The sequence below is a fragment of the Echinops telfairi genome, unplaced genomic scaffold (assembly GCF_000313985.2).
Source record: "Echinops telfairi isolate 266 unplaced genomic scaffold, ASM31398v2 ScPeMD7_5;HRSCAF=22, whole genome shotgun sequence".
NCBI classification, from domain to species: Eukaryota; Metazoa; Chordata; class Mammalia; order Afrosoricida; family Tenrecidae; genus Echinops; species Echinops telfairi.
This window is the reverse complement of record NW_022103901.1, coordinates 31,593,583-31,619,980: the sequence shown is the minus strand read 5'-3', so window position 1 is coordinate 31,619,980 and position 26,398 is coordinate 31,593,583. Positions and strand designations below refer to the sequence as shown.

Sequence of the window (26,398 nt, the reverse complement as noted above, 5' to 3'; positions counted from 1 at the left end):
GATCATTAGCAAGGACTGTGGGCTGGTCTTTCACAGGTATTATCTCATTTAATCCACAACTCTATAAACAGGGAGTGGGGGGTCATGGCTCTCATCATGTACATTTTACAGATGGGAGAACTGAGGCCCGAAGAGCTTAATTGGCTGCTAAGTGGCCACGCTGGGAAGCCAGCACACACAGTCAAACCCCACTGACAGATGGTTTTATTGGTTTATTTCTTGTTTATGGTCTCCCTACGCCCCTTCCCACAATGGACTATGACCCTGCTGGAAGTCACTGGGCCAGAAGGGTTCAGCCCTGCCAGTCAATTGTTCACAACATAGTAGTAAGTAAGCACGAGTGCACCTGTGCTTACTTCTCTAATTGGGTATCCGACACTGCCTGGACCCATATTGCCGCACAGGTCAGGCATCCCAGCTCCTACTGAATACCTGGGTCCCCAGCCTTGAGCACCCAGGAGTCCTGGCCCCCAGCCAGTGGTGGGCTGGAGCCAGCTGACCACTTCTAAGTCAGCAAAAGCATATCTATAATGTGTTTTTTTAAAATCATTTTATTGGGGGCTTATACAGCTCTTATCACAATCCATACATGCATCCATTGCGTCAAGCACATTTTGTACATTTGTTGCCATCGTCATTTCCAAAACATTTTATTTCTTCTTGAGCCCTTGGTATCGGCTCTTGACTTTTTTGCATGTCTATAACTTGAAAGACTATTTACATCATGGGCATAGGTACACAGCACAAGTCAGGCCTCCCCGCCTCCCAGAGCCTGTTGTTAAATATTAAAGGCCAGCTGGAGAAGGACTGCATGCCCAGGCTGGACCCCAAGTCCCAGCACCCCCCCATTCCTCCCAACCTCCACTTCCAGTCCACTGTGCCGACCCCCACGCATCGCGGACCGGAACACCTGCTCCTATGTCTCCTTCCAATTTGGGATACACGGATGTGGACAGTCCACTTTTCCTGTCCTCCATCTGGAGCATGGGGAGGTCCCTCTAAGCACACAGACCTCAAAGTCACATTTCTGGGGTTCACATTCAAGTTTTGCCCTGTCCCCCCCTCACCCCCCCACCCCCACCCCCGTGAACCTCCATTTCCTCATCTTTAAAACAGGCACAGGAGGAGGTCCTGGTGGTGGAGGGGTTACAAGTTGGGCTGATTCGAAGGTCAGCAGTTCAAAGTCCCCAGCAGCTCTGAAGGAGAAAGATGAGCTTTCTGCCCACACAAACAATTACAGTCTCAGAAACCCACAGGGCAGTTCTACCTTGTCCTATACGGTTGCTACGAGTCGGAATTGACTCGATGGCAGTGAGTTTGTTTGGGGGAAATTATTAGGGGTTTAAGGAGACCTGGTGGTTAGTGGGTATAGGTTGGGCCGCTAACCATAAGGTCAGCAGTTCGAAACCACCAACTCCACTGGAGAAAGATGAGGCTTTCTACTCTCTTTTTTTTTCTTTCTACTCGCTTAAAGAGTTACAGTCTCGACATCTCAATAGGTCTCCATTGACTTAGACGGTAGTGATTTTTTTTTTTTTTAATAAAGAGGTTAGTTGGGGCGCTGGTCAAATTTTGTGTCGCTGTTAGGAATCGTCCTCCCCCACTGAGCCCGTTGGAGCGGTAAATTGCAGCAATCACGTCGAGGCTCCGCGCCGAGTCTGCACACAGTAGGTGGCCCGGTCATAAGGTCCTGTGTGACCAGGCTGGAGACCGTCCCTCAGCCCGGCTGAACCACCCCAACCACCCCGCCACCAGCGGCACCCCGCCTGTAGCCCCGCCCCCTCACCTGTGCGGGCCGCGCACCTGGCACCGCCTCCGGAAGAGGGGACCAGCGACTGTGGGGACCTTGGCGGGAGGCGACAGGTAAGAGTCTGGGGGGACGCCGAGGGCAGAGGTCTTCGCGCCTTGGGTTGGGTGGGCCGGGGGAGAGAGGGTGCGGGGACGAGCGGCCGGACCCCCAGGGCCGGAAAGGCTCTGGCGGCCGCAGGAAAGACCGACGGACCGGGCTTCCGACCCTAGGGCAAGGGTCGAGGGGCTGGGGACCCAGGCGCCTTCCGCAGAGCCGGGCCCCGCGCGACACCTGGGTCCCGCGGGCAGGTGTGGGCTTCCGCCCCGGGGGCGGGAAGGGGGCGCAGACAGGTGCGGGAGGATGGGTCGCGATGGGGGAGGGCTGGGGGCCGGCGGCGGCTGAGCCGCCCCGGACCCCCCTGGGCATCGCAGCCCCGGCGCCCCGAACCCCGCGGCCTGGGCGCCCAGGGGAGCGGCGGACCCTGGGTCCCAGGGGCGGGCCGGGAAGTAAACAGAAACCCAGAGCCGTGCCTGCGCGCAGCCGGCACAACCTGTTCCCTCGCCCTGCCCGCTCCCGATGCCCCAGCCCAGGGAGCCGCGGCCAGCGGCCGCCCAGGGGGCCGGCCCCAGGAGGCCGAGGGCGCGCACTCAGGGGGTTCTGGGGTCCGACGGGGAGGAAGCGTCTCTGCTGGCCGGCCTGCGGCTCTGATGCCGGAGAACTCTGCAGTCCGAGGGCCAGGATGGAGGGCAGGACCAGGCTGCAAACCAGGGCATCTGAGTCCTGGGCCAAAGCAAAGGCGGGGCTGCCGGACTCCTGGGGGTGGGGCATCGACACCCCTGAGTTACCAAAGGGTAGAGTCCTGGATTCCTGGAAGGTGTGGGGCGCCCGAGGGAGCATGGATCCTGGAAAAATCCGGGGAGGGTGGGAAACAGGACATCTGGTACTGAAATGACGGTAGCAGGTGGTCTCCAAGCAGGACAGACTTTCCTAAAGCGACGCACGGCTGGCAAGGGCAAAGGCAAGCGGGCTCACATCCTTCTGTTCCCTGCCTCAGTTTACCCTGGGGACAGTAACGGGGCTGGGCGGCCAAGACACCGGTCATTAGCACAGCTTGGTCTTGGGGGGCCCTGGCTGTAAGGCTAGGAAGGCCAGGTGGACAGCAGGAGACTTGCTGGAGGGCCAGGTCTTAGGAGGTGGAGGTGGGGTGGAAGCAAGTCCAAGTCCAGTTGGATTGCAGAGTGGCCTGTCCCCACAGACGCTGCGGGCGCCATGAGCTCCCCAGAGGGGCCAAGCTTCCCATCGTCAGGACTGCTCTCGGGGGGCGCCTCCCCCAGCGGGGACGAGGGCTTCTTCCCCTTCGTGTTGGAGAGGCGCCACTCGTTCCTGGGAGGGGGCCCAGGGCCCGAGGAGCCGGAGGACCTGGGCCTGCAGCTGCAGCGGAAGGAGAAGGACCTGCTGCTGGCCGCCGAGCTGGGCAAGATGCTGCTGGAGAGGAATGAGGAGCTGCGGAGGCAGCTAGAGACTCTGGGCGCCCAGCACCTGGAGCGTGAGGAAGTGAGCCGGCCGGGAGGCGGGGCAGCTGGGTGGAGGGAGGGCAGGTGGGTGGGTAAGCAGAACACTGAGTAGAGAAGAACAGGCAGCCAGGAGTGGGGTGGCCAAGGAAGGACGACATCTGGGTGAAGAAGGTAACTTACAGTAGCTAGAGAACTGGAAGAAGCAGAGGGAAGACGCAGTGGCCAGAGGCCAGCTGGTGGACAGATGGGCAGGTGCACAGGGGCATGGCAGCCAGGCAGAAGGACACACCTCTGGACCAGTTCCCAGCTAGGCCCTGGCTCCTTGGCAAGGTGGCCCAGAGGAGAGGCTCAGAGGACAATTTAAGGCCTTGGTTCAAACCCTGCCTGGCCGTGTGGCCTGGCTAAGCGTCTAGCCCTCTCTGCATCTTGAGACGTCAGTTACTGAGTACTCATCCCTGCTGCCCAGGCTCAGGGCTGGTCAGGTATGGGTGAGGAAGGGTCTGTCCTCTGTCGTCAGGCAGGCTCTCACCAAGGGGACACAGCTGGTCCCCTAATTGTCTCTCACACCACTGATGCCTGTACCTACATCATGGCCCAACCGCTGCCCTGTACCCCTCCAACCCCCCAATGGGGTCTCAATAGAAGCGGCCCTCTTGAGTCCATCATTCCACCCCCCAGTCAGCTCCCCACCGCCAGGTACACATCCCTGGGAGAGCTCGCGTGTTCTCCCCCCACATCCTTAAGCCCTGCCCATTCTGTTCTACACTAGATTCTAGATCCTACATTGTCCTGTCTGCAGCCTCCAACAACGCCCCCCCCTGCCCCCACTCCTGGCCGTTGCCCCCATGGCCTCTGGGTTATGCCCTCCTGGAGCCTGTTCCCCACGGGGCCACCAGGGGGTGCGTCAAAACGGACAATCCGACCATGTCACTTCTTGGAGCAGGCATTTCCCAAGGGCCTTTTCTCACACTGTAACTCAATGGAAACTCCTCCCCAGGGCCTGGAAGTCCCATGGAAGAGGGGTCGGGGGCAGGTGGGCATTCTGTCATGTCCCCTCCCCAAGACTTCATCTAGGTCACACAGCTAGCCCCCTCGCCCCCTCGCCTCCCCACCCCACCCCATTGCCCACAGCTGACCCCCACCCACCACAACAGCCCAGTTCCCAGAATAACTCAAGCTTATGCTCCTACAGACCTTTGCACCTGCTGTTTCTTGGTTTGTCAGCTGCCCCTGGTCTATCCCTCCTCAGTCTGCAGTCCTCACTCCCAAACATCACCCTGCACAATGGAAGGAAGGAAGCCCCGCCCAGCCTGGCTCCTTCCTCCCTCTGAATCACGACTCAAGGTCTCCTGACCATCCTGCTCACCCATCCTTTGGCAGTGACCAGATCCCAGCAAGTGTCCCTTTACCCAGGACTGGTCCACCCTAGGGGTGCAGCGGGTTAAGTGCTGGGCTGCCAACCAAAAGGTGGATCGTCCAAACTCACCAGCTGCCCCTGGAGAGATGGTGGGGAGGTAGGGGGTTGTTTCCCTAAAGATTGCCAGCCTCAGAAACCCTAGGGCTGCCATGAGTTTGAATGGACCCGGTGGTGGTAGATTTGGTTTCCGTCCACTCTCGGGATCTAGGCTGCTGGAGGACAGTTGAACTTGGTGATCTCATTTATCACTGAACAGTCAGACCCCAGAATGTAGTAGGTGCTCAGGAAATAATTGCTACATGGCTGGCTGGATGGATGGCTGGATAGGATTCAGAGAAATCGAAGGACTTGCCGGATCACACAATGGTGGCAGAGCTAGGTATAGGCAAGACAATTGCTCCCCTGAATGTGCCAGCTGAACCCTTGGACTATGATGTTCCCTCAATCCCCCAGTATTCAGTGAAGAGTTTAACTGCTTGGATTGGAATCCTTGCTCCACTTATTCACTGTGTGCCCTGGAACAAACCATTTAACCTCTCTGAGCCTCAGCTCCTTCATCTGCAAAGTGGGGATATTCAGAAGTCGCCCTCGGTGGTGGTGGGGGTTGTTACATGAGAGAATGCAGTAAGGTGTAGCACAGGCCTGGCTGCTTATAAGCTGCTAGAAGTGTTTGTAGCAGCTTCTATTGTCTGGGCACAGATGCTGTCCTCTTGAGGACTGGACAGAGTGGGGACTCAGGGCCAGCCTGCCACGGACCTGTCTCCCCAGGCTGGGCCTCTGAGTTTGCCAGAGCGCCCCCCCCCCCCTGCTTGTCAGACAGGTTTTGGGGGAGCAGGCGGAGGCGTGGAGCCAGGGCGGGGTTGCACAGGGCTAATTAGAAAGAGCTGGGGAGAGGGGCCAGAAGCTTTAGAAAGTGAGTCCCCAGCACAGCTGGGTGAGACTATGGGCCGGGGTCTGGAATCCACCCACCTCCGGCGCCAGAAGAGGCGCCTGAGACCGAAGTCCAGGCAGCAGTCTGAGGTGAGTGGGTACCAGGGAACCCACCTGTCTGACTGGGACCCTTCTCCATGACTCTCCCTCTGCCCACTTCTCTCTACATCTCTGGGCTTGCTCTCTCTGCTGGCCACTTCCTAACTTTCTCCCCTCTGCTGGAGCTCAGTCTGAGGCTGACTGAGGCCCTGGTCCCCCACAGCGGCTGCAGCAGGAGAACCATGAGCTCCGGAGGGGCCTGGCCGCCCGGGGAGCTGAGTGGGAGGCCAGGGCTGTGGAGCTGGAGGGGGATGTGGAGGCCCTGAGGGCCCAGCTCGGGGAGCAGCAATCAGAGCAGCGGGACAGCGGCCGAGAACGAGCCCGGGCCCTGGATGAACTCGCTGAGCAGAACCTGCGGCTCAGTCAGCAGCTGGCCCAGGTGGGTGGCTGACCAACCCCTGGTCCCTGGTCCCTGGGTCCACAGCGCAGTGGGGTATGCTGGGCTTGGTGTTAAGGCTTGGGCCAGCTGAGGGCACCACCCTGTCCCCCAGGCCTCCCAGACGGAGCAGGAGCTTCAGAGAGAACTGGACACCCTGCGGGGGCAGTGTCAGGCACAGGCCCTGGCCGGAGCCGAGATGAGGACACGGCTGGAGAGTTTAAAAGGAGAGGTAAGTGCTGCAGGAGGGCCAGGGCCGCTTTGAGCTGAAAGCAGTCAGGGGGGTTGTCTGGGTGTGTTGGCCACCCCCCAGTGTGGAACCTCTTTCTCCAGAACAAGATGCTGCAGAGTCGACGGCAGGACCTGGAGACCCAGATCCGGGGTCTGCGTGAGGAGGCAGAGAAGGGTCAGGGTCGGCTGCAGGCCACCCACGAGGAGCTGCTGGTACTGCGGCGCGAGCGGCGTGAGCACAGCCTGGAGGTGGGCACACATGTGCGGCCAGTGTGTGTGTGTGTGTGTGTGGGGGGCACCCAGCTCAGCCCTCTGGGGCTGCTACCCTGGGATTTCTGGAAACTGAGGCCAGAGCTGGATTCCTAGTAACCCCGATAGCCAGCCACAAGCAGATTACACATGGCAGAGTGCGTCTTGACCGGGCAGAGAGGAGGCCGTGGGCTCCTGGACCAGCGCAGGAAAGGGAAACCGGATGACCTGCTGTAGGAGGTCCACAAAGTTTGCACCACCTTCTCATCAGATTGCTTGGATTCTGATCTTGGAACCACTCACTTCACTGGGGTCGCAGAGCCTGTTTCTTCATCTGGGAAATAGGCCGGCCATGGGACCTCCTTCCCAGAGCTGTGGCGCCACTCTGTGCCACGCCTGGTTGAGAAGAAAGGATCAATAAAACCTACGAGGAGGGTGCAGGTGGAGTTGGGGAGGCTGGAGTGGGGACGCCCGGTGCGCCTACTTTATTGGTGGGAAATTGGTCCCAGGACGCTTGGTGGTGCACGTGGCCGTGCTGCCCCTGCAGCGGTCGGGGCGGGGCCAGGGCTCCCGGCGCTCGCGCGCCCCCTGGTGGGAGGCCTGCCGGCTTAGGTGCAGCCTCGGTCTCCCTGCAGCTGGAGCGCGCGCGCTCCGAGGCTGGGGAGGCGCTGAGCGCGCTGCGGAGGCTGCAGAGACGGGTCTCGGAGCTGGAGGAGGAGTCCCGCTTCCAGGATGCCGATGTGTCAGGCGCCTCCCTGCAGTCTGAGCTCGCCCGAAGCGTCGACGGCGACCAGGACCCGGATGTGGATGGGCACGGAGACTCTCTGGTGAGCTCCAGCTCCAACAGCCACCCACATGCGCGTCGCCACTTCTGGTCCCTCGAGTATCACCTCACTGACCGGTTCCATTACCCCTGCAGACTCAGGCCCCGGAGCCACTGGCAGCTTCCAGTCCACAGCCTGCTCCCCAGGAGGACAGCTTGGAGCCCCCCAAGAAGCGAGCAACCCTGAGCTCAGCGGAGATGCTGGAGGAAAGGGAGGCAGAAGTGGCCAGGCTGCAGGATGAGGTATGTGGTAGGCGGCCCAGTACAGGAGTCGGATCCCTGCCTGCTGTCACTCTCCCGTCTTTCTCCACTTCTGAGCTTTGCCCATTCAGCAACCCCTCCACACACACCTAGATCATCCTTCTTTCCCCCCAAAGAGGCCCTACTTTTAGAGGCAGCTCTAGGACACCTCCAGGCTGCCTTCCTGGATACACACATGCTTTCGCCCTGTTGCCTCTCTCTGCCCTCACCCCTGCATCAGCCTGGGGTACTCCTTGCTGGGAGAGGCCGAGGCTAGGGGATCTGACCTGCCTGGTTACCCCTTCCCTCCCTCCTGCAGGTCTCATTGCAGCGGGTGGAGCTACAATCCCTGCACGAGGAGCTAGAGAGGCAGAGGGAGCTGCGCACCCAGGAGGACCCAGAGGGGGCCCTGAGCAGCGCCCTGTCAGATCGAGAGGAGGCCGTGAACAAGTGAGCTCTGCACCCCCATTGCCACCCGCCCACACCCTGTTCAGTTTCCTGTCTCCCTTCATAGTCCCGAGCACCCAGACTAGCCCCTACCTCTTCCACCTTCAGGGCCCTGGAACTATCCCTGGAGCTCAGCCGCGTCTCTCTGGAGAGGGACTCCCTGTCTCGGGAGCTACTGCGCGCCATCCGCCAGAAGGTGGCGCTGACACAAGAACTGGAGGCCTGGCAGGTAGGGGCGGGGCCTGGAGGTGGATCTGAGGGCGGGGCCTGAGTAGGCGGGGCCCACACGCTGACCTCACCCCCGCAGGATGACATGCAGGTGGTGATTGGACAGCAGCTGCGTTCGCAGCGGCAGAAGGAGCTCAGTGCAACCAGGTCCACCCCGCGCCGCGCCTCACCCCGTTTTTCGCTACGCCTGGGCCCGGGGCCCGCCGGCAGCTTCCTCAGCAACCTCTTCCGAAGGACCTAAAGGCGGCCAGGGGTGCTGCCCTTGCCCCCGCTGGGGCTGTTTCCTCTTGGAGCCAATGGCGCCACAGAACCCGGATTACGTTCCAAGGGGGAACTGAGACCCTCCTTGTCCCCCGAGCAAAGGCTTGGCAGAAGTGCATAGGAAAGCAGGCCAGCTTATGGTGGACCCCCCGCGGTGGATGGTGGGTGGAGCTGTCTTCAGAATCCCTGTCTGTGGCTTCCAGATCGCGGTATTTATGTATCAGAGTAATATATATCAGTCACCACCACACCTGCCTGCCTGCCCTTTTTTGAAGGACCCAAACAAGAAATGTCAAAACTTTATTTATAAAAAAAGCGGGGTGGGGTGGGGGGGGTGTTTGTGTGTCCTGGGCTCAGAAGGACAAGGAGAAGGCACGGTAGCCCAGGTTGGTGAAAACATCGACACGGCTGCTGTTGCCTGCAGCTGTCAGGACCTGGGGACACAGAGGTGGGAGAGCCCTGCTCAGCACCTGGCTGCCCACTCCCATGCCCTGCCCCAAGGAACGCACCTTGCACTCGGGGGCCGCCGGCTGCTGATTGAGGCTCAGGCTGAGGAGCCCTGGGGAAGAGCCTGGCACCTGGGCCTTGAGTTCCCCACTTAGCTGCCACTGGTTGATGCAGGGGCCCTGACCGGCCGACAGAATCTGCAGGGCAAGAGAGCCCAAGGGTCAAAGCTGACCAGGAGAGGTAAGGAAGAGGGGGGGAGGCAGGACAAACAAGAGACTCACCAGGTCCTGGTAGAAGGTGACCTGCTTCTGTGGCGCCCTCATGGGGAAGATGGTGGTGGGCGTGGAGGACCGCAGGTGCCAAAGGGTCAGGGCCGGGCCCCCTCCACAGACCTAGGGCGACAGGAAGGGGGTGTATGACCACCATGAACCATAATGCCTTATAAGCAAGGCCCAGTGTACCACTTGACCCCTCCTGCCCTCTGCCCAGCTCACCATCCAGTCCGAATCAGTGGCCAAGCACCCAATCCAGCGACCATTTTGGGGCCTGGAGCACTCCTAGGAGGAAGAGAGGGAGTGGGGGGATGCAGAGGAGGCTGGGAAGGAGGCTGAGGCTGGAGCTGGGGCTGGGGCCTGGCCTCACCTCGTGCTTGTAGACCTCGATTATCTGTACCTCCTTAGCCACGCGGAGATCTGGGGAGAGTGGAATCCGGAGTGGTTCCATGCCCTCCCTGTCTCCCTGCTGCCATCTTTCCGTCCAACCAGCCTGCCCACCCCTTACCCCAAAGCCTCACGGTCCCGTCTTCTCCCCCCGACAGAACCTCGGGGCTTCGCTCCCTCAGCGCCAGGCAATGGACGTAGTCTGTGTGACCCCGGAGGGTCCGCTGCAGAGGAGTGAGGGGGCGGGGGTCAGAGGTCTGGCTCAAAGGAGGATCCTGCCCATCTCCTGCCCCCACTCCTGCCCTGCCCCCACCCTCTCACTGTAAAGGCCCTGGTTTCCAAGTCCATGGTATGCAGTTGACAGTCTCCCCCGGCCAGGATGAGGGAATTCTCCTGTGGATGGAGGCAATACAGGACCAGAGGTCTTGACTCAGAATGGGGGGAGAGGGCAGGACCAACACTTGGGCCACAAATGGGGTATGCCAAGACCCAGTCACTACAGGTTCACGGGGCATCCGACCTTGGGGACTAGCAGCAAAGCATTGATTTCGGGCACTTCCAGGCTGGTCCTGAGGAAGGAATTTGTGGTCAGCTTTGGTCCTCTGGGCATCTTTCCACCCAGGTGCCCTGACCTAGCCCTGGCTCACCTGTATGGTGGCTGACGCCTCCAGAGCTCCTTGCTACCCTGCATGGGGGGAGAGGCCAAGTGATCTCCAGGTCCTTGGGGGCATGGGACCTCCACCCTCCCCGCTCTCCACATTCCTGACCTTCTTGAGGATCTCTGCCCACAGCCAGGCCTTCACCTCCCCGTCCCCAGCACTGAGCAGCTGCCGATCGGTGGACACCATGGTGTAGACGGGCCCATCATGGGCTGAAGGGAAAGGCAGACCTAAGTGACTCCACCCTGTCCCTGCCCCCACCCCAGGGTCCCCAAGGCCACATCCAATGGCAGCAACCTACCTTGGAAAGTCACCACGGGCTTCTTACTCTCCTCTTTAGCTTCCGAACTCAGAGCTGCGGACAGGCTGAAGGGGAGAAAGGAGGGGGTTCAGGAGGGCCGAATGCCAGGGTTAGTGGGCACTGAACAGCAGGAGCCAAAGATACCTGAAGATGGCAATCTGCCCGTAATTGTTGCCAGCTGCCAGGAACTTGCCGCAGGGGGACACGCTCTGAGAGAAGACTGTCATGTGCAGCCGCTGTAAGGCCTGGAACACCTCCATCTGCGGGGTGACAGGGGATGAGAGCCCGCGGGCTGCCCGGACCTCTCAGTCCCCTTCGAGACACCTGTCTGTACAGCTCTGGGAGGAAGATGTGCAGCCCAATGGGACTTTTGAGTTTCCCCGCGTGCTAATGTATATATAAGGCTTCGCCACCAGTAAAGTGCATAAAACGTGGTTCTCCTGCTCCTAGGCCAGTAAAACGGGCAGATTTCGGGGTTACACCTCTGCTTCTGGGTCTGAAGTTCGATTCCCACAAACGGCCACGCTCCGGGCTCCGGGCATGGAATACAACTCCCAGAAGGCCCCGCGCGTCCCGCGCTCGACTCACCTGACTCAAAGGAACCGCGTGTGGCAATGTTCGCTCCATATCCAGGACTACAACACCCAGCGTGCTCCGCACGACGCGGCCTGACGAATCCAGGCGTGCCCGCGAGCAGCTCCTCCGCGCTGTCCCACGGCTCCGTGTTCTAGCACGGCGCGAAGGTGCTCGCCGCGTACTTCCCTGAGTTCCGCGAACCCAGGTGACCGCCTCGAAGACACCGGCGCAGCTTGACGTCCACCGGAGCCCCACCACGCAAGATACCCTGCCCCACCCCGCCGCACAGACCCGCCTTCCTGCCGCACTCGGCTCGCCTTGTGCGCCTGCGCAGCACTTGGCCGCTACGTGCGCCTCAGACCACACCTCTCGCTTGTGTCACGCCTTCTGAAGCTCCGCCCCCGCCGCCCGGATCCCACCCCTGTGCGTGGAGGACCCCTTTAGCCCCATGATTCTGCAGCAGCCCCTGGAGCGAGGCCCCCCGGGTTGGGCCCAGCGGGACCTCCGAGCCACCTCAGGGGCGACCCTGAGCTTGGGCGTGAGGTGTGTGCGGGGACCTGGGTGGGCCTAGCCAGGGGACGCAGGGCCTGTCTACCGGACTCCTGAGGTTTGAGTGTGAACTGAGACCTGAGTGGGGCTGGAGCTCAGGACCTTCGCGGCTAGCGCGGTAGGCTGCTGACGACCCTGGGAGAGGGGAGATGGCCTGGGTGTTGGGGTCCAGATAAGGTTGGGGACTGCTGCAGGCTCAGGCTGGCAGATCCTTGGTGGGGGGCCATGAGGGTGGGGTGCACCTGGCTCTTGTTTTCTCCAGCCCCCCTCCTCCAGCTGTGCCCCTGATCATCAAGCGGCGCCTGGAGGAGGAGCAGTGAGTTGGGGGCAGGGACGGGCTCTTCTGCCACCTCTGACCCCCTTGCCTGCCTTCCCAGCCAACCTGCCTCTCCGACTTTCCCCAGGGATCCCATGCGCAAGCAGTTTCTGTCGGAGGACAACATGACCGCCCACTTTTCTCAACTCAGCCTGCATAACGACCACCCCTATTGCAGTCCCCCGAGGGCCTTACCCCCAGCCCTGCCCCCACTCAGGTAGGTGCCAGCCCCAGCAGGACCCCAGGAGTTCACAGCCCAACCTCCAGGCCCTGCCTCATCCTGCTATTTTTAACTTCCACCCAACCTCTGGGTTATTTCCCATCCCGGCTCCTTGGAGGGCTGACCTGGACCCTGGGGGAGGTGCTCTGCCAGGCCAACTCCATCTCCTGCCCTGAGCATTCTTCCTCTTCCAGGAATCCTTGCTCTGAACTGCTCCTGTGGCGCTACCCTGGCAACCTGATCCCAGAGGCCCTCCGACTGCTGAGGTTGGGGGACCCTCCCAGCCCCCACTATCCCAATACTCCTGCTGCGGACATGATGGAACTCTGAGCGCTGGGAGACCAGTGTCCTGCCCCCCTCCCGTGCGGGAGACTATACCCCACAAAGGACAAGCCACCCTGCGTCTTCAGTTTTCACAGTTCATCAGGCCACTAGGCACCGGACTTTTCCTTCCCCCACCAAGTTGGATGCTTAGGACAGAGCCCTGAGTGGGAGGATCCGGGAGCCATCGGACTCACTGAATAAAGACGCAAAGATGACGCTTCAGTCCCAGAGGATGTAGGGCGCCGGATGTAGTGACCCCCCCCCCCAAAAAAAAAAAAATCTTCCCTGGAAAAAACGGTCTGGGCCCAGCCAGGCCCTGGCAGGCTGGCCTCAGCCATTGAGAATGTGTGACTCAGAGCCCCGCCCCCGCCCCCGCGGCCTGGCTGGCTGGCTGGCTGACTCACTGACTCACTGCCTGCCTGCCAGCCCAGGAGAAGGTCTGGGCAGGGACCAGATTCTGGCCAGGACCGCAGAACTCTCCAGGCCGTTACAGTTAAAGACTTTTTATTAATAAATTCTCCCAATCTCTCAGACTCCCCCCCCCAATAAATATCTCCCCCACTTTGGGGGCTAGTAGAGGCAGTGTCTCAGAGTGCCCCCTCCCCTAGAGGGCCAGCCCCTAGTGTTGACAACAAGTCCCCAACACCCCCCAAGACTGACACCCTCCTGGCAGAGTTTCAGTCCTGGCCATGTGGGACCTAGTGTAGGCCTGCTCCTTCAAGGCAGCCTGGCCCCTGGGGCATGATAGGGGGAGACCCCCTTGTGCAAATGGTACAGTTCTCAGTGTCAATGGTGTGAGAGCCAGGTGGGCCCCTTCTGTCCAGGAGCTCAAGAGCAGGTAGGCAGATGCCTTGGTGGGCTTCCCCAAACCTCAGGCCTCAGAGGTGATTCACCACTCCCCCCCCCCTCCCAGTGGTTGGCTGGGCCTGGCACAGGCTTCCTCTGAGAGGCAAGGGCAGGTTCCAGAATGAATGAATGATGGCTGTCACTGGATCAGCGCCACACCGGGGCAGCCCTCTCCGCCGGTCTCCTCGATGGGGGCTGGAAGACAAGAGGGGCACTGTGAAAGGGGGAAATAGTGTTATGGGGCATGGGAATGAGGGGGCCAAGTGCAGGGGCACACTTACTGGTAAACTTCTCTCTCCTGCGGCAACGCCTCCAGACCAGGAAGCTGGTGAGCCCCACCAGCAGGAAGGCCAGACTCAGGGTGCCCCCCAGGATGGGCCAGAGCAGCTGGAAGGAGGCTGGAGGGGTTGTGGTACCTGGGGACAAGATGTAAAGTCAGACCAGCCTGCGCCCCACCCTCCGTTGCCCCCTAGGGTCAAAACCCCGTCTCTCTCCCTCTACCGGTTTAGTTCTGCCCCAGATGAGAAGCCTGATGCCTGCCTGTTGCTCTCTAGCCGCCCCTTCTCCACCCATCTCCCCCACACCGCCCCCCTGCCGTGCTCAGGGGCCACCCAGTCAGACCCTGCCCCTACTCACAGCCCAGGCAGAAGTCGCTACGCGGCCGTGCTGAGCAAGACCCACAGTCCATGCACTTGTCGAGGTCTGCACTCCAGGAAGTGCCAGGAGAGCAGGGGGTGGTGCCTGGGGAGGGGGCTGAGGGTCAGAGGCTGGGGCGGGGCCCAGCTATTCTGGGGGCTGAGGTCAGGGTCAGCCAGCTCAAATGACGTGAGTCACCGGCGCCTTCTCCCACATTCCTCACAGGTGACTACACGGCCTGACTGGGACTGAGCAGCCAAACTTGGGGAAAGGGGGGTACAGTGTGGGCCACTGGGGGGTCAGATTCCTCCACAACTCCCCCCTCCCTGCCACTAGCGGGTGACTCACTCCTGGGCACCAGGCCCAACCCCAACCCCTCCCCCTGCATAGCTAGGCAATGAAGTCACCAGACGGAAGGGGGCACCCCACATGGCATAGGGGGCAAAGACCCCTGTGCTCAACATCCCCTATCTTCAACCCTGGGGCTGGGCAGACCAACCCTGCATTGGCCAGAATGGGGGCGTGACCCTTTAACAGAGGAGGCATCCCTCCCTCAAACTTCGCTTTTCTCTAAGCACAACTTTCGGGAAGATGCCCCCCCACTGGATCAGCGGGGGATGTGGGGGACTGAGGGTTGTGGATGAAGCTCATAGGTGGATGGGTCCCCCTCCCAGGAAACGCAGTGTCAGGAGCCAAGCTGGCCCCGGCGCCCCACGTCCACCCGCTCCCCATGATTCTTCCCGGCTTCTCCAAGCACCCTCCAGACTGAGTCCCACCCACTGCCCAGTTCAGGGACTGCCCGGCCACCCCATCTGCCCTCCAGACCCCGGCTCCATGCCCGAGTACCTGGCGCTCGCTCTCCGGACGCCACGCGCAGCAGCGCCAGACCGAGTCCCAGTGCCAGGAGCCGCAGCAGCGGGCACAGCGGGGCCAGGGCCATGGTGCGCGTCTCCCGGCAGCAGCCGTCTGCCCCACTCTCCAGCCGGCCGCTGGGGCAGCGTGTCCTCTCCTCGCCCCCGCCTTCCGGGGCGGAGCTGCAGCCTGTCCCGCCCCTCGCTGGCCCCGCCCCGCGCTGGCTCCACCTGCCCCGCTGCCCGCTACCTTCAGTCCTTCCTCTTACAAACACCAGCTCCGTCCGCATCCAGGACCCCGCAAAGGCACAAACGCGGGACAGCGCCTCTCGGTGTCCAAATCCGGGGTGGGGAGCGTCAGACACACAAGACAGCTAGCTTATCACCGAGATGGAAATTGTAGCAACTTCCTTCAGGACCCCGGGGCTGAACAATAACAATGAAACAAAAGTAATTCCTACCATTTCTGCGGCGCTTTCCGTCCGCCGTGACCGCACCTTTGGATGCAGTCACAGATCAAAGCGGAGGATCCTGTTCTCCAGTTTTCGGGGTAGGGACTAAAACCGCACTGCCGCCGCGTCGATTCCGACTCCCAGCGACCCTATAGGTCAGGGTAGAGCGGCTCCAGGCGGAGTCCGAGCTGTAAGTCTCGAGGCGAGCAGAGAGCCGCATCTTTCTCCGCGGAGCGGCTGGTAGGTTCAAACTGTGACGTTGCGCTTAGCAGCCCAGCGCATAACTCACTGAGCCACCAGGTCTCAGGGGTAGAGAAGGGTAGGTGGCTTACCGGGGTCTCAAAGTTAAGAAGCCGAGGACCCCCAAAATCCCGTTGGTCCCCACGCCCGGCGACTTCACCCACCGCTGGCCGGAAATCACCTGCCGGAGTCCCAGCCGGAGCTGGAGAGCCCCCTTCTGACCAGGTTGGGATTCGCGCGCGCGGCGCAATCCGGGCTGGGGTCGTGCCCCTCCCCAGGGGCGGGGGGCGAGTGACGTCACGGCCACTTTAAGACCCCCCTGCCTCCGCCCCGACGCGCACTCGGCCGCCTCCCAACAACTCTCGTCCCTTAGCAGGTGAGCAGGCGGTAAGTTTGGAAGAGGGATGGGGCGCGCGGAGGGACCCGAGTCCAGGGGTCGCGACGGCGGGGTTGGGAGCGTTGTGTGGGCCTTCTTGGACAGCGCTCCTTGCGACGAAACCCCGGACGGGGAGCTGCGCCGAAGTCCCTGAACAGGTTGGATCCTAAAGCTGCTCCTGAAGGGTTAAACACCCGTCCCCTAGGACAAAGGCTCCCAAACCCCGGGCGCCCCTCCCCCCACCTGCGCTGCCTCTTGTGGGGCCGGGATCCTCTCGCACGCCCCCTTCCCTGCTGGAGCGGACCCTGCTACCGGGACACACAGCCCCCTCTCTCCGGGCCCAGGACGGGCGGGGTCTCGAGTCTTGGAGGGCGCTTAGGAGTGGCTGGCTGCTGCCTCAGGCCGGCTCTAACCCGGGGCGAGTAGCTTCTCTGGGCCGGGCGGGGCATGGCAGTCTTGGAGGGCCGAGTCCAGAACCTGCCCGCAGGCGGCTCCTGGAGCTGTAGGTTGTACAGTAGTTGAGTGCCGAACCAAGTTGATCCTCTTAGGGGACATCCACGCCATTGGGATGGAGAGGGAGACAGGTGCCCTGCGCCTAGGTGACTGGGGGTGCGGCTCAGTACCCGATGAAAACCAGGCTTCCTTTTGGGAAGTTGTGCCCTATGGCCACCCCAGCCAAACAGTTGGGTGGGCGAAGACACAAAAGAAAAATCCCCACCCTAGGGACTATGCTGGGTGTGGGTCGAAGGTGGCCCTAGGGAAGGAGGATTGATGGTTGGGAGGGGCAGTTTTTCCTTTTCTCTAGATGGGCTGGGATTGGGCAGACTAGCCAGCCGCCTGGGAGGAGGCCCAGGAGAGCCAGACTTGGGTAGATCGAGGACAGTGTCCTGCTCTCAATCTGGTAGCCACGGGCCTGGACATCCGTCCATGTATTGCAAGTGAAGCTCGTGGCTGAAGCTCTATGCTCCCCACAAAGCTCCTGGTGGTGACTGCCTCTACACCCGCTTTTTGCCACTTTGTTGCTGGGTAAACCATGGTAGGAGTCAACCCGCTGTGAGCTGGCCTGCTGCTGCTTTCTTCATTGACACACAGGTAGTCGGGAAATTCTGAAGAGCCCGTGTGATGGGTGATAAAGAAAGACCTCAGGGAATGTGCTGTGCCCCCTGGGACAGCAGGAAGTTCCTGCTCCCAGGGTCCCTGTTCTAGTACTTTCCACATGGTGGCCAAGGCCTAGTGAGGGTAAAGTGGGCTCGATGTTGTTTCTGTTTCTGTCTCTGCAGATTCTGGTCCTCGCCATGGCCTCCGCTGGGATGCAGATCCTGGGCATCATCCTGACCATCCTCGGCTGGGTGAATGCCTTGGTGTCATGTGCCCTGCCCATGTGGAAGGTGACTGCCTTTATCGGCAGCACCATCATGGTGGCCCAGGTGATGTGGGAGGGGCTGTGGATGTCCTGTGTGGTGCAGAGTACCGGCCAGATGCAGTGCAAGGTCTACGACTCCCTGCTGGCCCTGCCCCAAGACCTGCAGGCGGCCCGCGCCCTCAGTGTGGTCTCCCTGCTGGTGGCACTGATTGGCCTGCTGGTCTATATGGCCGGGGCCAAGTGCACTACCTGCGTGGAGGACAAGAACTTCAAGGCTCGCCTGGTGCTCACCTCTGGGATCATCTTTGTTGTCTCAGGAATTCTGATCCTCATCCCCATCTGCTGGACAGCCAACACCATCATCCAAAACTTCTACAATCCCCTGGTGGCCGAGGCCCAGAAGCGGGAGCTGGGGGCCTCCCTCTACCTGGGCTGGGCTGCCTCTGGTCTTTTGTTGTTGGGGGGTGGGCTCCTGTGCTGCACATGCCCCTCGAGGGGGTCCCGGGGCACCAGCCATTACATGGCCCGCTATACAGCATCTCCTCCACAAGGTACATCCCGGGTGCCCTCCGAATACCCCACCAAGAATTATGTCTGATGAGGAAAAGGGGTGTCTCTCTCTCTTCCCTCCTCCTCCTGTCCCTCCCCACTCCCCAGCTGCAGCCAAATGATGGGCAGTGATACTTGGCAGCGTTGGTCTTTTTGCTCTTCTGGCGTCCTGGGGGGCCTTTCTTGGCATCAACTTGGATAACAGAATCAGAAGATGCCCCACCCATCCTGGCCTCTGTTGCTGGTGGTCCTTTCTCACCCTGACATGACTTGCCTGCACCCACAGCGCTGGAGCTGGGGCTCCGTGTGAAAGACTGATCTCCGGCACCAGGATGGTGTGCCCCCAAGAGGAGCTCCTGTCACTGTCACCTCCATTACCCCTGCTGGCACCACCACCACCTATTGAGAAAGAGGACTCTTGGACTGAGCAGGGATACCCCTTCCTAGATGCCCTTGGGGGGAGCCTCCCGATTGAACTTCTAGAAGAACCACAAAGTACCAAAGAGACTCCACCTCCAAGTCTTGTGACCTGGAGCTATGGCTCCATCCGCCTCCTGCCACCAGCTGTCCTGTAGACCACACCTACCCTCCGGGGCCCTGGGCTCACCTTTTTACTAAAATAAAGTGTCTTGCTAACATGCCTTCAGTGTTGCTTGGGTGTGGCGTGGAGAACTTCACTGCTTCTTTTTCTGATGGCCCTCCGAAGGCTGGGCCTGGCCCAGACCCCTCAGAGGCCAGGCTGGCGTGAAACAGGCCATGGGCCCCAGGGGAGGCCACTTGGCTGTCCCTGCCCAGAGGTTAGTACACAGATCAGAGGAGCCTACCAGTACAAACACTCTTTATTCCCAACTGAAAGGTGGGGGTGGAGGAGGATGGACTATGCAGGACTTTCCAATCCCAGAGGGTCCCCAACCTGGGCCTCATGGATGCTGTGATAGCCAGACTAAGGGCCCAACAATGCAGGGTAGGAAGATCATTGGAACTTCTCCAGGTGTCTAGGGTGGGAGGAAGGGGAGCCAGGAGTTTAGAAAGAGGAAGGGTCAATCCATCCTGGACAGCAGAGGAAAGGAACGAATATGGGGAGCTACGAGCAAGCCAAGGTCACCCCATCAGCTCTGGCCCAACCCCTGGGGACAGCCCAGCCAGGTGAGGATATCACTGAGGAGGCTCTGACTCAACCAGTCTTCTCGAAAGTGGAGCCACTAGTGTCCTTGTCAGGTGAGCGTGGAGCAAGGTGTCCTGGGTGGGCTGGAAGGTGAGGGCCCAAAGGCATCCGGGTTGGCGGTTCCGCAGTCTCACACATAGTCCCTCTTGTCCAGTCCTGACGCTCCGGAGCGGGAAGGGATGGAGTAACCCAACCGAGGTCCGCGGGGATGGTCGATCTGGGGCGGGGGACATGTGCAGCAGAGAAGCCCCCCACCCAGCATGAGCAGGGCGGCTGCTGCCCAGCCCAGGTAGAGGGAGGCCCCCAGTTCCCGCTTGAGAGCCTCGGCCACCAGGGGGTTGTAGAAGTCCTGGATGATGGCGTGGGCTGTCCAGCAGACAGGGATGAGCACCAGGACCCCGGAGAGGAGTAGAAGAGCGCCTGCTGTGAGCACTATTCGGGCCTTGGCCCCCTCATCGTCCACGCATGTGGTGCACTGGGCGCCTGTGATGGCTACCAGCAGGCCGAGCAGGGCCAGCAGGAGGGCGACAATGCAGAGGGCGCGGGCCGCCTGCAGGTCCTGGGGCAGGGCCAGCAGGGAGTCGTAGACCTTGCACTGCATCTGGCCCGTGCTCTGCACCACGCAGGACATCCACAGCCCCTCCCACACCACCTGGGCCACCACAATGCTGTTGCCGATGAAGGCGGTCACCTTCCACAGGGGCAGGGCGCACGACACCAGGGTCCCCAGCCAGCCCAGCACGGCCAGGGTCATGCCCAGTAGTTCAAGGCCAGTGGAGGCCATCTGCCCCCTCCGCTGGGTGGACTTGGCTCAGAGGAGTGGTGAGACTCGGAGCGGAGTGTCCAGCAGGAGAGGGAGGGGTCCTGTGGACGTCAGTGTCCTCCACAGGGACGGTCTTCACATGGGGGGGATGAATACCACCAACCTCTCGCGTGCTCCTCAGTCCTGCCGCTTGTGTCCCTTCGAGGGGCAGTTGGCCATCAGATTCCCTGTTTCGCCACCACCACCTGTCCCACAGAGCTGGCTGACCCCTCACCCACCTGTGCGCCCTCCTGTGGGACTCAGGTCCACTCTGAGCTGCTGCACCTCTCACCAGGTGCCATCTGCAGACTGCTGCTTGGGTTGGGAGGCGGGGTTTTAAAGCTGACATGGGGGAGGGACAAGGAAGAGGTGGAGCCCCCAGGGAGCTGTGGACTGGGGGTGCCTTGGAACCAATTGTGGGCACATAGTGACCAGCCAGGGCAGGAAAGGGTTTTGTGTGTAACCCCAGGGACAAAGGAAGAGGGAGCTCAGTGGAGGGTGGGCTGTGGTGGGGGCATTGATGGGGAGGAGACAAAAATAACGGGGGGGTGGGGGGTGTTCCTCTTTTCCAGCTGCCCCTCCCTGCCATTTTTGCTCTCCCGGACACTGGTTTCGTGATGCACACCCACCCCACCCCCAGCCTCCCAGTATCACACACCCACTCCCTCCTGCTCTGTCCCCCTAGACTCTGGAATCCGATCTGTCTACAGTCTCAGCCCAGCGGCCCTGGAGGCTCCCGAGGGAGGGGCCCCGCCCGCCCTGTTCCCCAGGCAACAGGTGCCTGGCGCCCAGCTCAAGTGGCATCGCCCAGGCAACGGCCTAGAAACCTGCCCCCCCCACACACACGTGCACTGCTACCTCAGCTCAGGTGTGTCCTCCCCTCCCCCACTGATGAAACTGGGGGGCTGAGCTGACTCAGAAGGTCTCCTGTGGGGTGGCAAGGATAAAGAGCTTGTTGTGGAAGTGTGCAGGGAGGGGCAGGAGGTGCCCAGGCAGGGATACAGCCCCAGTGCCCAGCTGGCCCTCTTCCTGGGGAGTAAGTTAGCCCCCCTGTTTGAGGGGCCATGGAGGTGGAAAAGGGCCAGAGGGCCAGGGTGGCCCCCGGCCCTCACCGCCTCCCCCCTTGCTGCTGTTGGAAAGACTTCCCTTTCGGAAAAGCTCCAAGGAGTGGCCAGCTCCCCCTCCCTCTCCCCCCTGGACTTTGGACTGAGAGTTACCCAAATCATAGCTCAAATTCTGCAGCCTGCCCCCACCTCCCTGGTCAATAAAGGGAGATCAAGGTCCTTAAAGTCAGTGGGCCAAAGATCGCTCCAGGCCCCCCCACCAGCTGTGGGAAGGGGCTCCCCGAAGCACATGGAAAAACACCATTACTTTATTCCATTTTCCCATCGGCTTTCCAAAGCCCACTCAGTTTACCCTGATCTGAGAAGGGAGGGAACGATGGGAATACATTCTGTTCATCTTCCAGGGATGATGCAGACCCCAAGGCGCAAAAGGAGCCCTCACCTGGAAGCACTTCTCAACTCCACCATACCTTCTTTGAGGACCCAGCCCCTGAAAGGCTGGGAGTCCTGGGAGTGCAGGTCCCTGTTGTGTGTGTGTTGGGGTGTGTGGGGTTGTGTGTGCACCAAAATGCTTCTGATGCCATGGCTCAGCTCAGCGCTCTGACCCAAGTATGAGCACATTGCCTCTGGAAGGAAGGAGTTTTAGCATGGTTGTTGGTACGGTTTAGAGGTGAAGCCGATGGCTTCCAGGAAGTGGAATTTGGGACCAAGGAAGCTGAGATCCCTCTCCCTCTAAATTGAGGAGACTGTGTTCCACACCCACAGCTACTCTGGAAGGGAGCTTCAAGGGCTTTCTCTACCCCTGGGGTCCCCTCTGGTGTGAGAAGCTGGTGGACCCTTCCCTCCAGGAACAGCCACAGGCCTGGGGCTGCCTGCATGGAAGCCAGCCTTCTGGGTGGCTTTGCCCACCTCCTCCAGAGCCAGGAGCCTCAGATTTCAGGACAAATAGAGGCAAACCAGCAAGCCTGTGGGTCCCTCCACCCGGCCATCCCTGGGCGCCAGGAATCCAGCCACACTGGTTTGGGCAGGTGTCAACCTGGAGGGAGGCTGTGAGCAAGCCTGGGTCTGAGGGGCCCCTCCAGACCCAATAGCAGCCTCCCCAGGGGCTGCCCCCCTCCCACCCAAAGGCACCCCCCTAACCAAACCCTTGAAGCTTTAAGTGACCAACTTATCCCTGGGTTGCTTGGAAGGACCTCAGTCTTTGCCCTGAAAGTCTTGTGTCCGGGGGCCCAGGATGGCTGGTCCCCAGGACAGTCCGGGTGGGTGGAAATTGCAGGTCAGCTCCAAGGGTAGGGCCCTCTCAGGAAGGGCTCCTGATCACTCTCAAAGGGTGAGGGTCCTGGGGCCCCTAGGCAGGAGCACTTCACCCTCAGTTCCCAGAGGCAGACCAGAGACTGTGGGCAGAGAGAGCCCAGCACCTAAGGCCCCAGGCCCTAGCCTAGGCGCAGATCCACCTGCTGGAAGTGAATTCTGAGAGCTGAAGGGTTAAAGTAGAGACCTGCGTGGGGACTGAGAGGGGCTGGAGTGCCATTGATATGGAGGGTGACTCCCAAGGCGCTGTTCCGCTGTTCCGGGTTCCCACCTCAATGGCACTTTAACACCTAGTGCTGACCCCACCTCCCTTCTGCAGTCTGGGACGGGCTGGGGGAGGGGAACCTGGCAGTTCCTATGCTGAGGCCCAGCCCAGAGACCAGGCCTTCTACCTGTCCCTACCTGGGGACAAAGCCCTGGGAAAGCTCCCCATCGGAGGGAGGGCAGAAGGGGTGGAAATAGGTCAGCCAGGTGGGGCAAGGTGGAAGTGGTTAGCTGCGATCTTATTTGTGGACATAGCATGTTCCAGAAAGCAAAGTGTGGCCTAGAGAACTGTTACCCTGCTTCAATGAGGTCAGAGGGTTGGGAGGGAGGCCGCATACCCCCCCACCCTTCCGCAGAACCACCCACTAGTCAGAAACCAAGAACACATAGGTCCCCGGCTCCCCAGTTAATTCCTGGGAGCCAGGTCATAATTCTCACAGGAGAGGAGACTGAGGCCCAGGGACTTGAGGAAAAGCCGCTGGAGGCAGATACCCAGAGTAGGAGCCTGGTTGCAAACTTTGACTTCAGGGCTGCACTACCTTGGTTTCCAGAGTCCCTTCTCTTGGCTGGCAGTGTGGCAGTGGAGTCTCCCACACTATCTTGTTCTTGGGGAGGCAGCCCTTCCTCCTTCCCTTCTCCAGATCCGGGAACCGCATCTGGATCTCATTACCCCAGGAACCACCTGGTGCCTGAGTCACCTACCCCAGCTCTCTGCTCCAGGAGCTGTAGCCATTTAGGGGAGGCAGCCGGTGGACTCTGTCAGACTCCAAGCCTTGGACTAGCCCCCACCCCAGGGCCAGGCCTGGGTCTAGCCCCCACCCCAGGGCCTTGATTGCAGAAACGTCCTTGACCTCAAGTGCTTCTGGGCTGTAAGCAGATAGTCAATCTCTCCCTTGCTCATCCCAGCTTCCCCACTGCAGGACCCCCGCCCCCTTTCAGGGACTTTCGGAAGCTCTTTCCCTGCTGCGAGCAACCCCCCAACACATACATACACACACTTTTGGGATCAGTAGGGAACCCCCGTTCTGATGGCATAGTGGTTAAGCATTCAGATCACAGAAAGGTTGGTGATTGAAGCCCACCAGCCACAAAGGTGTGGCAGTTTGTACTCCCAAAGGTTACCGGTTTGGAAACCCTCTGGGGCCGATCTGGACTGACTCAGGACAAGGGCATTTTTGTCAACAGCCTAATGGCAGTTTCACTTGTTAAAAATCCAACGGATCAGATTCAGTGGATTGGGCTAACAATTAACTTTATTATCAGCAGTGGCTGTCAGTCCCATCCCACCCCCACCCCTCACCAAACACAAACACACACTATCAGTTTGCAGATTTCTTTGGGGGGAGGGGAGGCCTGGGTGGGCAACGCTCTCTTCTTCCAGTGTGTACATGTTTGTGTTTTCTTGAGTGTACATTCGGCTTCCGGCTCTGACTGGTCTTCGCTGAGGGGAGGAGGATAAAGGGACCTGGCGGCAGCCGGCCAGCTAACATCGAAACACAAGTCACTCATGATTCCACAGGAGTTCCCACAGTTCCGGCTTCCAGCCCCCGAGGACAAGCGGAAGCCACAGGTCAAAGAACAGGATCATCGTAGGTCTGTCACCTGCAGCTGGGGGTGGGTGGGGGGGGTGCGGCACGGGCAGACATGGGGAGCAGTGGCACGCCCAAAGGATATGCCGGAGTCGTAGCCCATGGACAGGACCTTATTTGAAGAGTGTCTGGGAGCATAATAAAAATAAGGCTGTCAACACGAATCCCACATCCAAGGGCTGTGTCCTTACAAGACACAAGACAGAGCAGAAAGGAGATCCGTTTGAGACATGCAACTGGGACAGCGTCATGATCTGATCAGGGCAGAAGCCCAGAGGTGCCGGGGACCACCAGGAGCCAGGGAAGGAGCAAGGCAGGCTCCTCCCCTAGAGCCTGACAACCAAGCCCAGGAAAATGTGTAGTGAGGAGCCCAGGGGCACAAGGATCAGCAATGGAAACCCATCAGTCCCTCTGAGGGAGAAAGTCTGCTTCCGTAAAGATCGACAGCCTCATGGGACAGTTCTAGACCTACCCAGTCCTGGGGTGGCAGTGGGTCAGAATGAGCATGCAAGCCGGGGGGCTGGGGCTGCTCTGTGGGGCTTTGTCATCACAGCCCAGGTTGAACACCCACTGCCCTCCTGGTCCCAGTCCCAGGCTCTTCAAGGTCTCCCAAGGTCAAATCTGACAGCCAGCAGGGCCTGTGGCTGGCTTCCTGAGCAGCCTCCTGGTGACTTGAGCTTCAGCCACCTGGGGAACAAAGGGAACCTTTATTAGGAGTTGGACAAGCTGTGGAGAAACTGTGGGGTGGGGGTGGGGGGAAGAGGTCATGATGGGAGAGGGAAGGAGTTTCCTCTGAACTCACAGTGTGAGTGTTCTTGCCCTGCTGTGGGGCCACCACAGTCCAGCCACATGCCTGGGTGACCCTGCTGCTCCAGAGCCCAGTATCGATCCCAGTATCGACTGTCCATCATCTCCTGAGACCGCTTGCAAATGAGCCATTTCTGTAGAGGAGGTGAAAGAGTTAGCCTGCTGATAATCAAAACACTAGTAATACCACATAATTTAAGACTGAGGTGGTTAAAAAGAAAAGAAAAAAAAAAGAATGAGGTGGTTAGAAAGCCAAAATGTAACAGCCCCCTCCCTGACAGTAAAAATTCCTTTTAAGCTTAATCAATAGGGATGGTCTTCTAACTCTTGGAAGGCAGTAACTTGGTCATTAAGACAGGTAGCCAGACAGGGAGCATCTCCCATTGAGATAGGACGATGGTGTGGGAAATCACAGAGAAATGTAGGGCATTTCCTGGGAGCACTGCAAAATTTGCTTCTTTGTCCCAGAGCTTGGAGTCTTTGCTGTGATTACTGAAAAACTCTCTGTGTCACATGTTATTGTTAGGGACCATCATGCTGGTTACACCCATAGGGACCCTGTGCACCAGAGAACAAAACCCCGCCCTGTCCTACAATACCCTCACAACTGTTCCCACATGAGCCCAGGGTTGCATCCAACCTGCCAATCCCTCTCCTGAGGGCCTTCCCCTCTTTGCTGCCCCTCTATTTCACCAAGCATGATATTCTTCCCTTGGGATTGGTCTTTCCCGAAAACATATCCAAAGCCTGTGAGACAAAGTCTCATCATCCTTTCCTCTAAGGAGCATTGAATTGGCTGTGCTTTGGGGGTGTACAGCTTGCTTGATTTTCACTAAATGCTTCAAGCAGCAGGGAGGTAGCTAGCCCCACTGCTGCCTTCTGTCTCCCACTTAAAGAATAAACTTGAGTTTCTCCAATCAACCTGGTCTGTCTCTCTGAGTCTTTGGCTGAAACCCTGACAGGCAACCCCCCTCCCTTGACTCAAAAAGATGACAGGGAGGGGCAGGGCAGTACATCCCCACAGCCACACCACTAGAAAGGCGGGAAGCAGAAGGTCCAGTCTGAACACGAGTTGCCACTCCCCACCCCCACCCTGTCACAGGGCTGGCACGCTGACCCCAGGCCAATCCTTATCAGCACCCAGCTAGGTTACTAGCTCAAATAGCCCAGCGGGAGGCCATGGTGGGGGAGAGCTTCAATTGAGCTGGCTTATAGACCAGCGAGAGTCACCCCCACGCCCTACACTTCTAAGCCCCCTCTTGGCTGTGCCCGTATCTACGTGGGAGGCAATGCCTGGCAGTTGCGACTTACCAACAAGGCGGCGACAAGAAGTGGGGCGGCAGGGGAGGCCGGAAGGCGGGCAGCGGCCAGGGATCCCGGGGTGCGGGTGGCGCCAGTAGGCCGAAGGGTGAGGGCCGCGCGGGTAGT

The 26,398-nt window shown here is 60.1% G+C and overlaps 7 protein-coding genes and 1 long non-coding RNA gene across 8 annotated transcripts in view; 3 read left to right on the top strand and 5 right to left on the bottom strand.

Moving 5' to 3' along the window:
• Positions 1–2,617, bottom strand: part of MMP25 (matrix metallopeptidase 25) — a 32,965-nt gene extending 30,348 nt beyond the window's left edge. Inside the window, exon 1 of the mRNA XM_004706181.1 lies at positions 1,787–2,617. Coding sequence (XP_004706238.1) covers positions 1,787–2,617 — 831 coding nt within the window. The remainder of the gene's footprint in view (positions 1–1,786) is intronic.
• A 441-nt stretch (positions 2,618–3,058) lies between these two features.
• Positions 3,059–8,644, top strand: BICDL2 (BICD family like cargo adaptor 2). Its single transcript, XM_004705823.2, has 9 exons — positions 3,059–3,343; positions 5,913–6,128; positions 6,241–6,357; positions 6,459–6,605; positions 7,241–7,432; positions 7,525–7,671; positions 7,988–8,118; positions 8,224–8,344; positions 8,423–8,644. Exons 1-9 carry the CDS (start codon positions 3,059–3,061, stop codon positions 8,582–8,584), a joined length of 1,518 nt encoding a protein of 505 aa, XP_004705880.1. The 3' UTR covers positions 8,585–8,644.
• Positions 8,645–8,891: 247 nt separating this feature from the next.
• On the bottom strand, positions 8,892–11,504 carry THOC6 (THO complex 6). The gene is made up of 13 exons (XM_004705821.2): positions 11,259–11,504; positions 10,815–10,930; positions 10,671–10,735; positions 10,478–10,581; positions 10,358–10,395; positions 10,231–10,279; positions 10,032–10,103; positions 9,832–9,934; positions 9,694–9,743; positions 9,546–9,608; positions 9,333–9,443; positions 9,114–9,248; positions 8,892–9,038 (listed from the first exon to the last, which is right to left on the bottom strand). Exons 1-13 carry the CDS (start codon positions 11,295–11,297, stop codon positions 8,958–8,960), a joined length of 1,026 nt encoding a protein of 341 aa, XP_004705878.1. The 5' UTR covers positions 11,298–11,504; the 3' UTR covers positions 8,892–8,957.
• On the top strand, positions 11,440–12,870 carry HCFC1R1 (host cell factor C1 regulator 1). Its single transcript, XM_004705820.2, has 3 exons — positions 11,440–11,789; positions 12,200–12,328; positions 12,526–12,870. The coding sequence occupies exons 1-3, from the start codon at positions 11,695–11,697 to the stop codon at positions 12,659–12,661; spliced, it is 360 nt and encodes a 119-aa protein (XP_004705877.1). The 5' UTR covers positions 11,440–11,694; the 3' UTR covers positions 12,662–12,870.
• A 274-nt stretch (positions 12,871–13,144) lies between these two features.
• On the bottom strand, positions 13,145–15,078 carry TNFRSF12A (TNF receptor superfamily member 12A). The gene is made up of 4 exons (XM_004705818.2): positions 14,984–15,078; positions 14,138–14,242; positions 13,783–13,917; positions 13,145–13,696 (listed from the first exon to the last, which is right to left on the bottom strand). Exons 1-4 carry the CDS (start codon positions 15,075–15,077, stop codon positions 13,641–13,643), a joined length of 390 nt encoding a protein of 129 aa, XP_004705875.1. The 5' UTR covers position 15,078; the 3' UTR covers positions 13,145–13,640.
• Positions 15,079–15,967: 889 nt separating this feature from the next.
• Positions 15,968–18,352, top strand: CLDN6 (claudin 6). Its single transcript, XM_004705817.2, has 2 exons — positions 15,968–16,056; positions 17,337–18,352. The coding sequence occupies exon 2, from the start codon at positions 17,352–17,354 to the stop codon at positions 18,015–18,017; it is 666 nt and encodes a 221-aa protein (XP_004705874.1). The 5' UTR covers positions 15,968–16,056; positions 17,337–17,351; the 3' UTR covers positions 18,018–18,352.
• A 437-nt stretch (positions 18,353–18,789) lies between these two features.
• CLDN9 (claudin 9) lies at positions 18,790–20,224 on the bottom strand. Its single transcript, XM_004705816.2, has 2 exons — positions 20,175–20,224; positions 18,790–20,094 (listed from the first exon to the last, which is right to left on the bottom strand). Exon 2 carries the CDS (start codon positions 19,915–19,917, stop codon positions 19,264–19,266), a length of 654 nt encoding a protein of 217 aa, XP_004705873.1. The 5' UTR covers positions 19,918–20,094; positions 20,175–20,224; the 3' UTR covers positions 18,790–19,263.
• A 3,585-nt stretch (positions 20,225–23,809) lies between these two features.
• Positions 23,810–26,381, bottom strand: LOC123521212. The gene is made up of 3 exons (XR_006679679.1): positions 26,282–26,381; positions 24,966–25,104; positions 23,810–24,850 (listed from the first exon to the last, which is right to left on the bottom strand). It is a non-coding gene; the product is annotated as an uncharacterized LOC123521212 (long non-coding RNA).
• Positions 26,382–26,398: the final 17 nt, after the last annotated feature.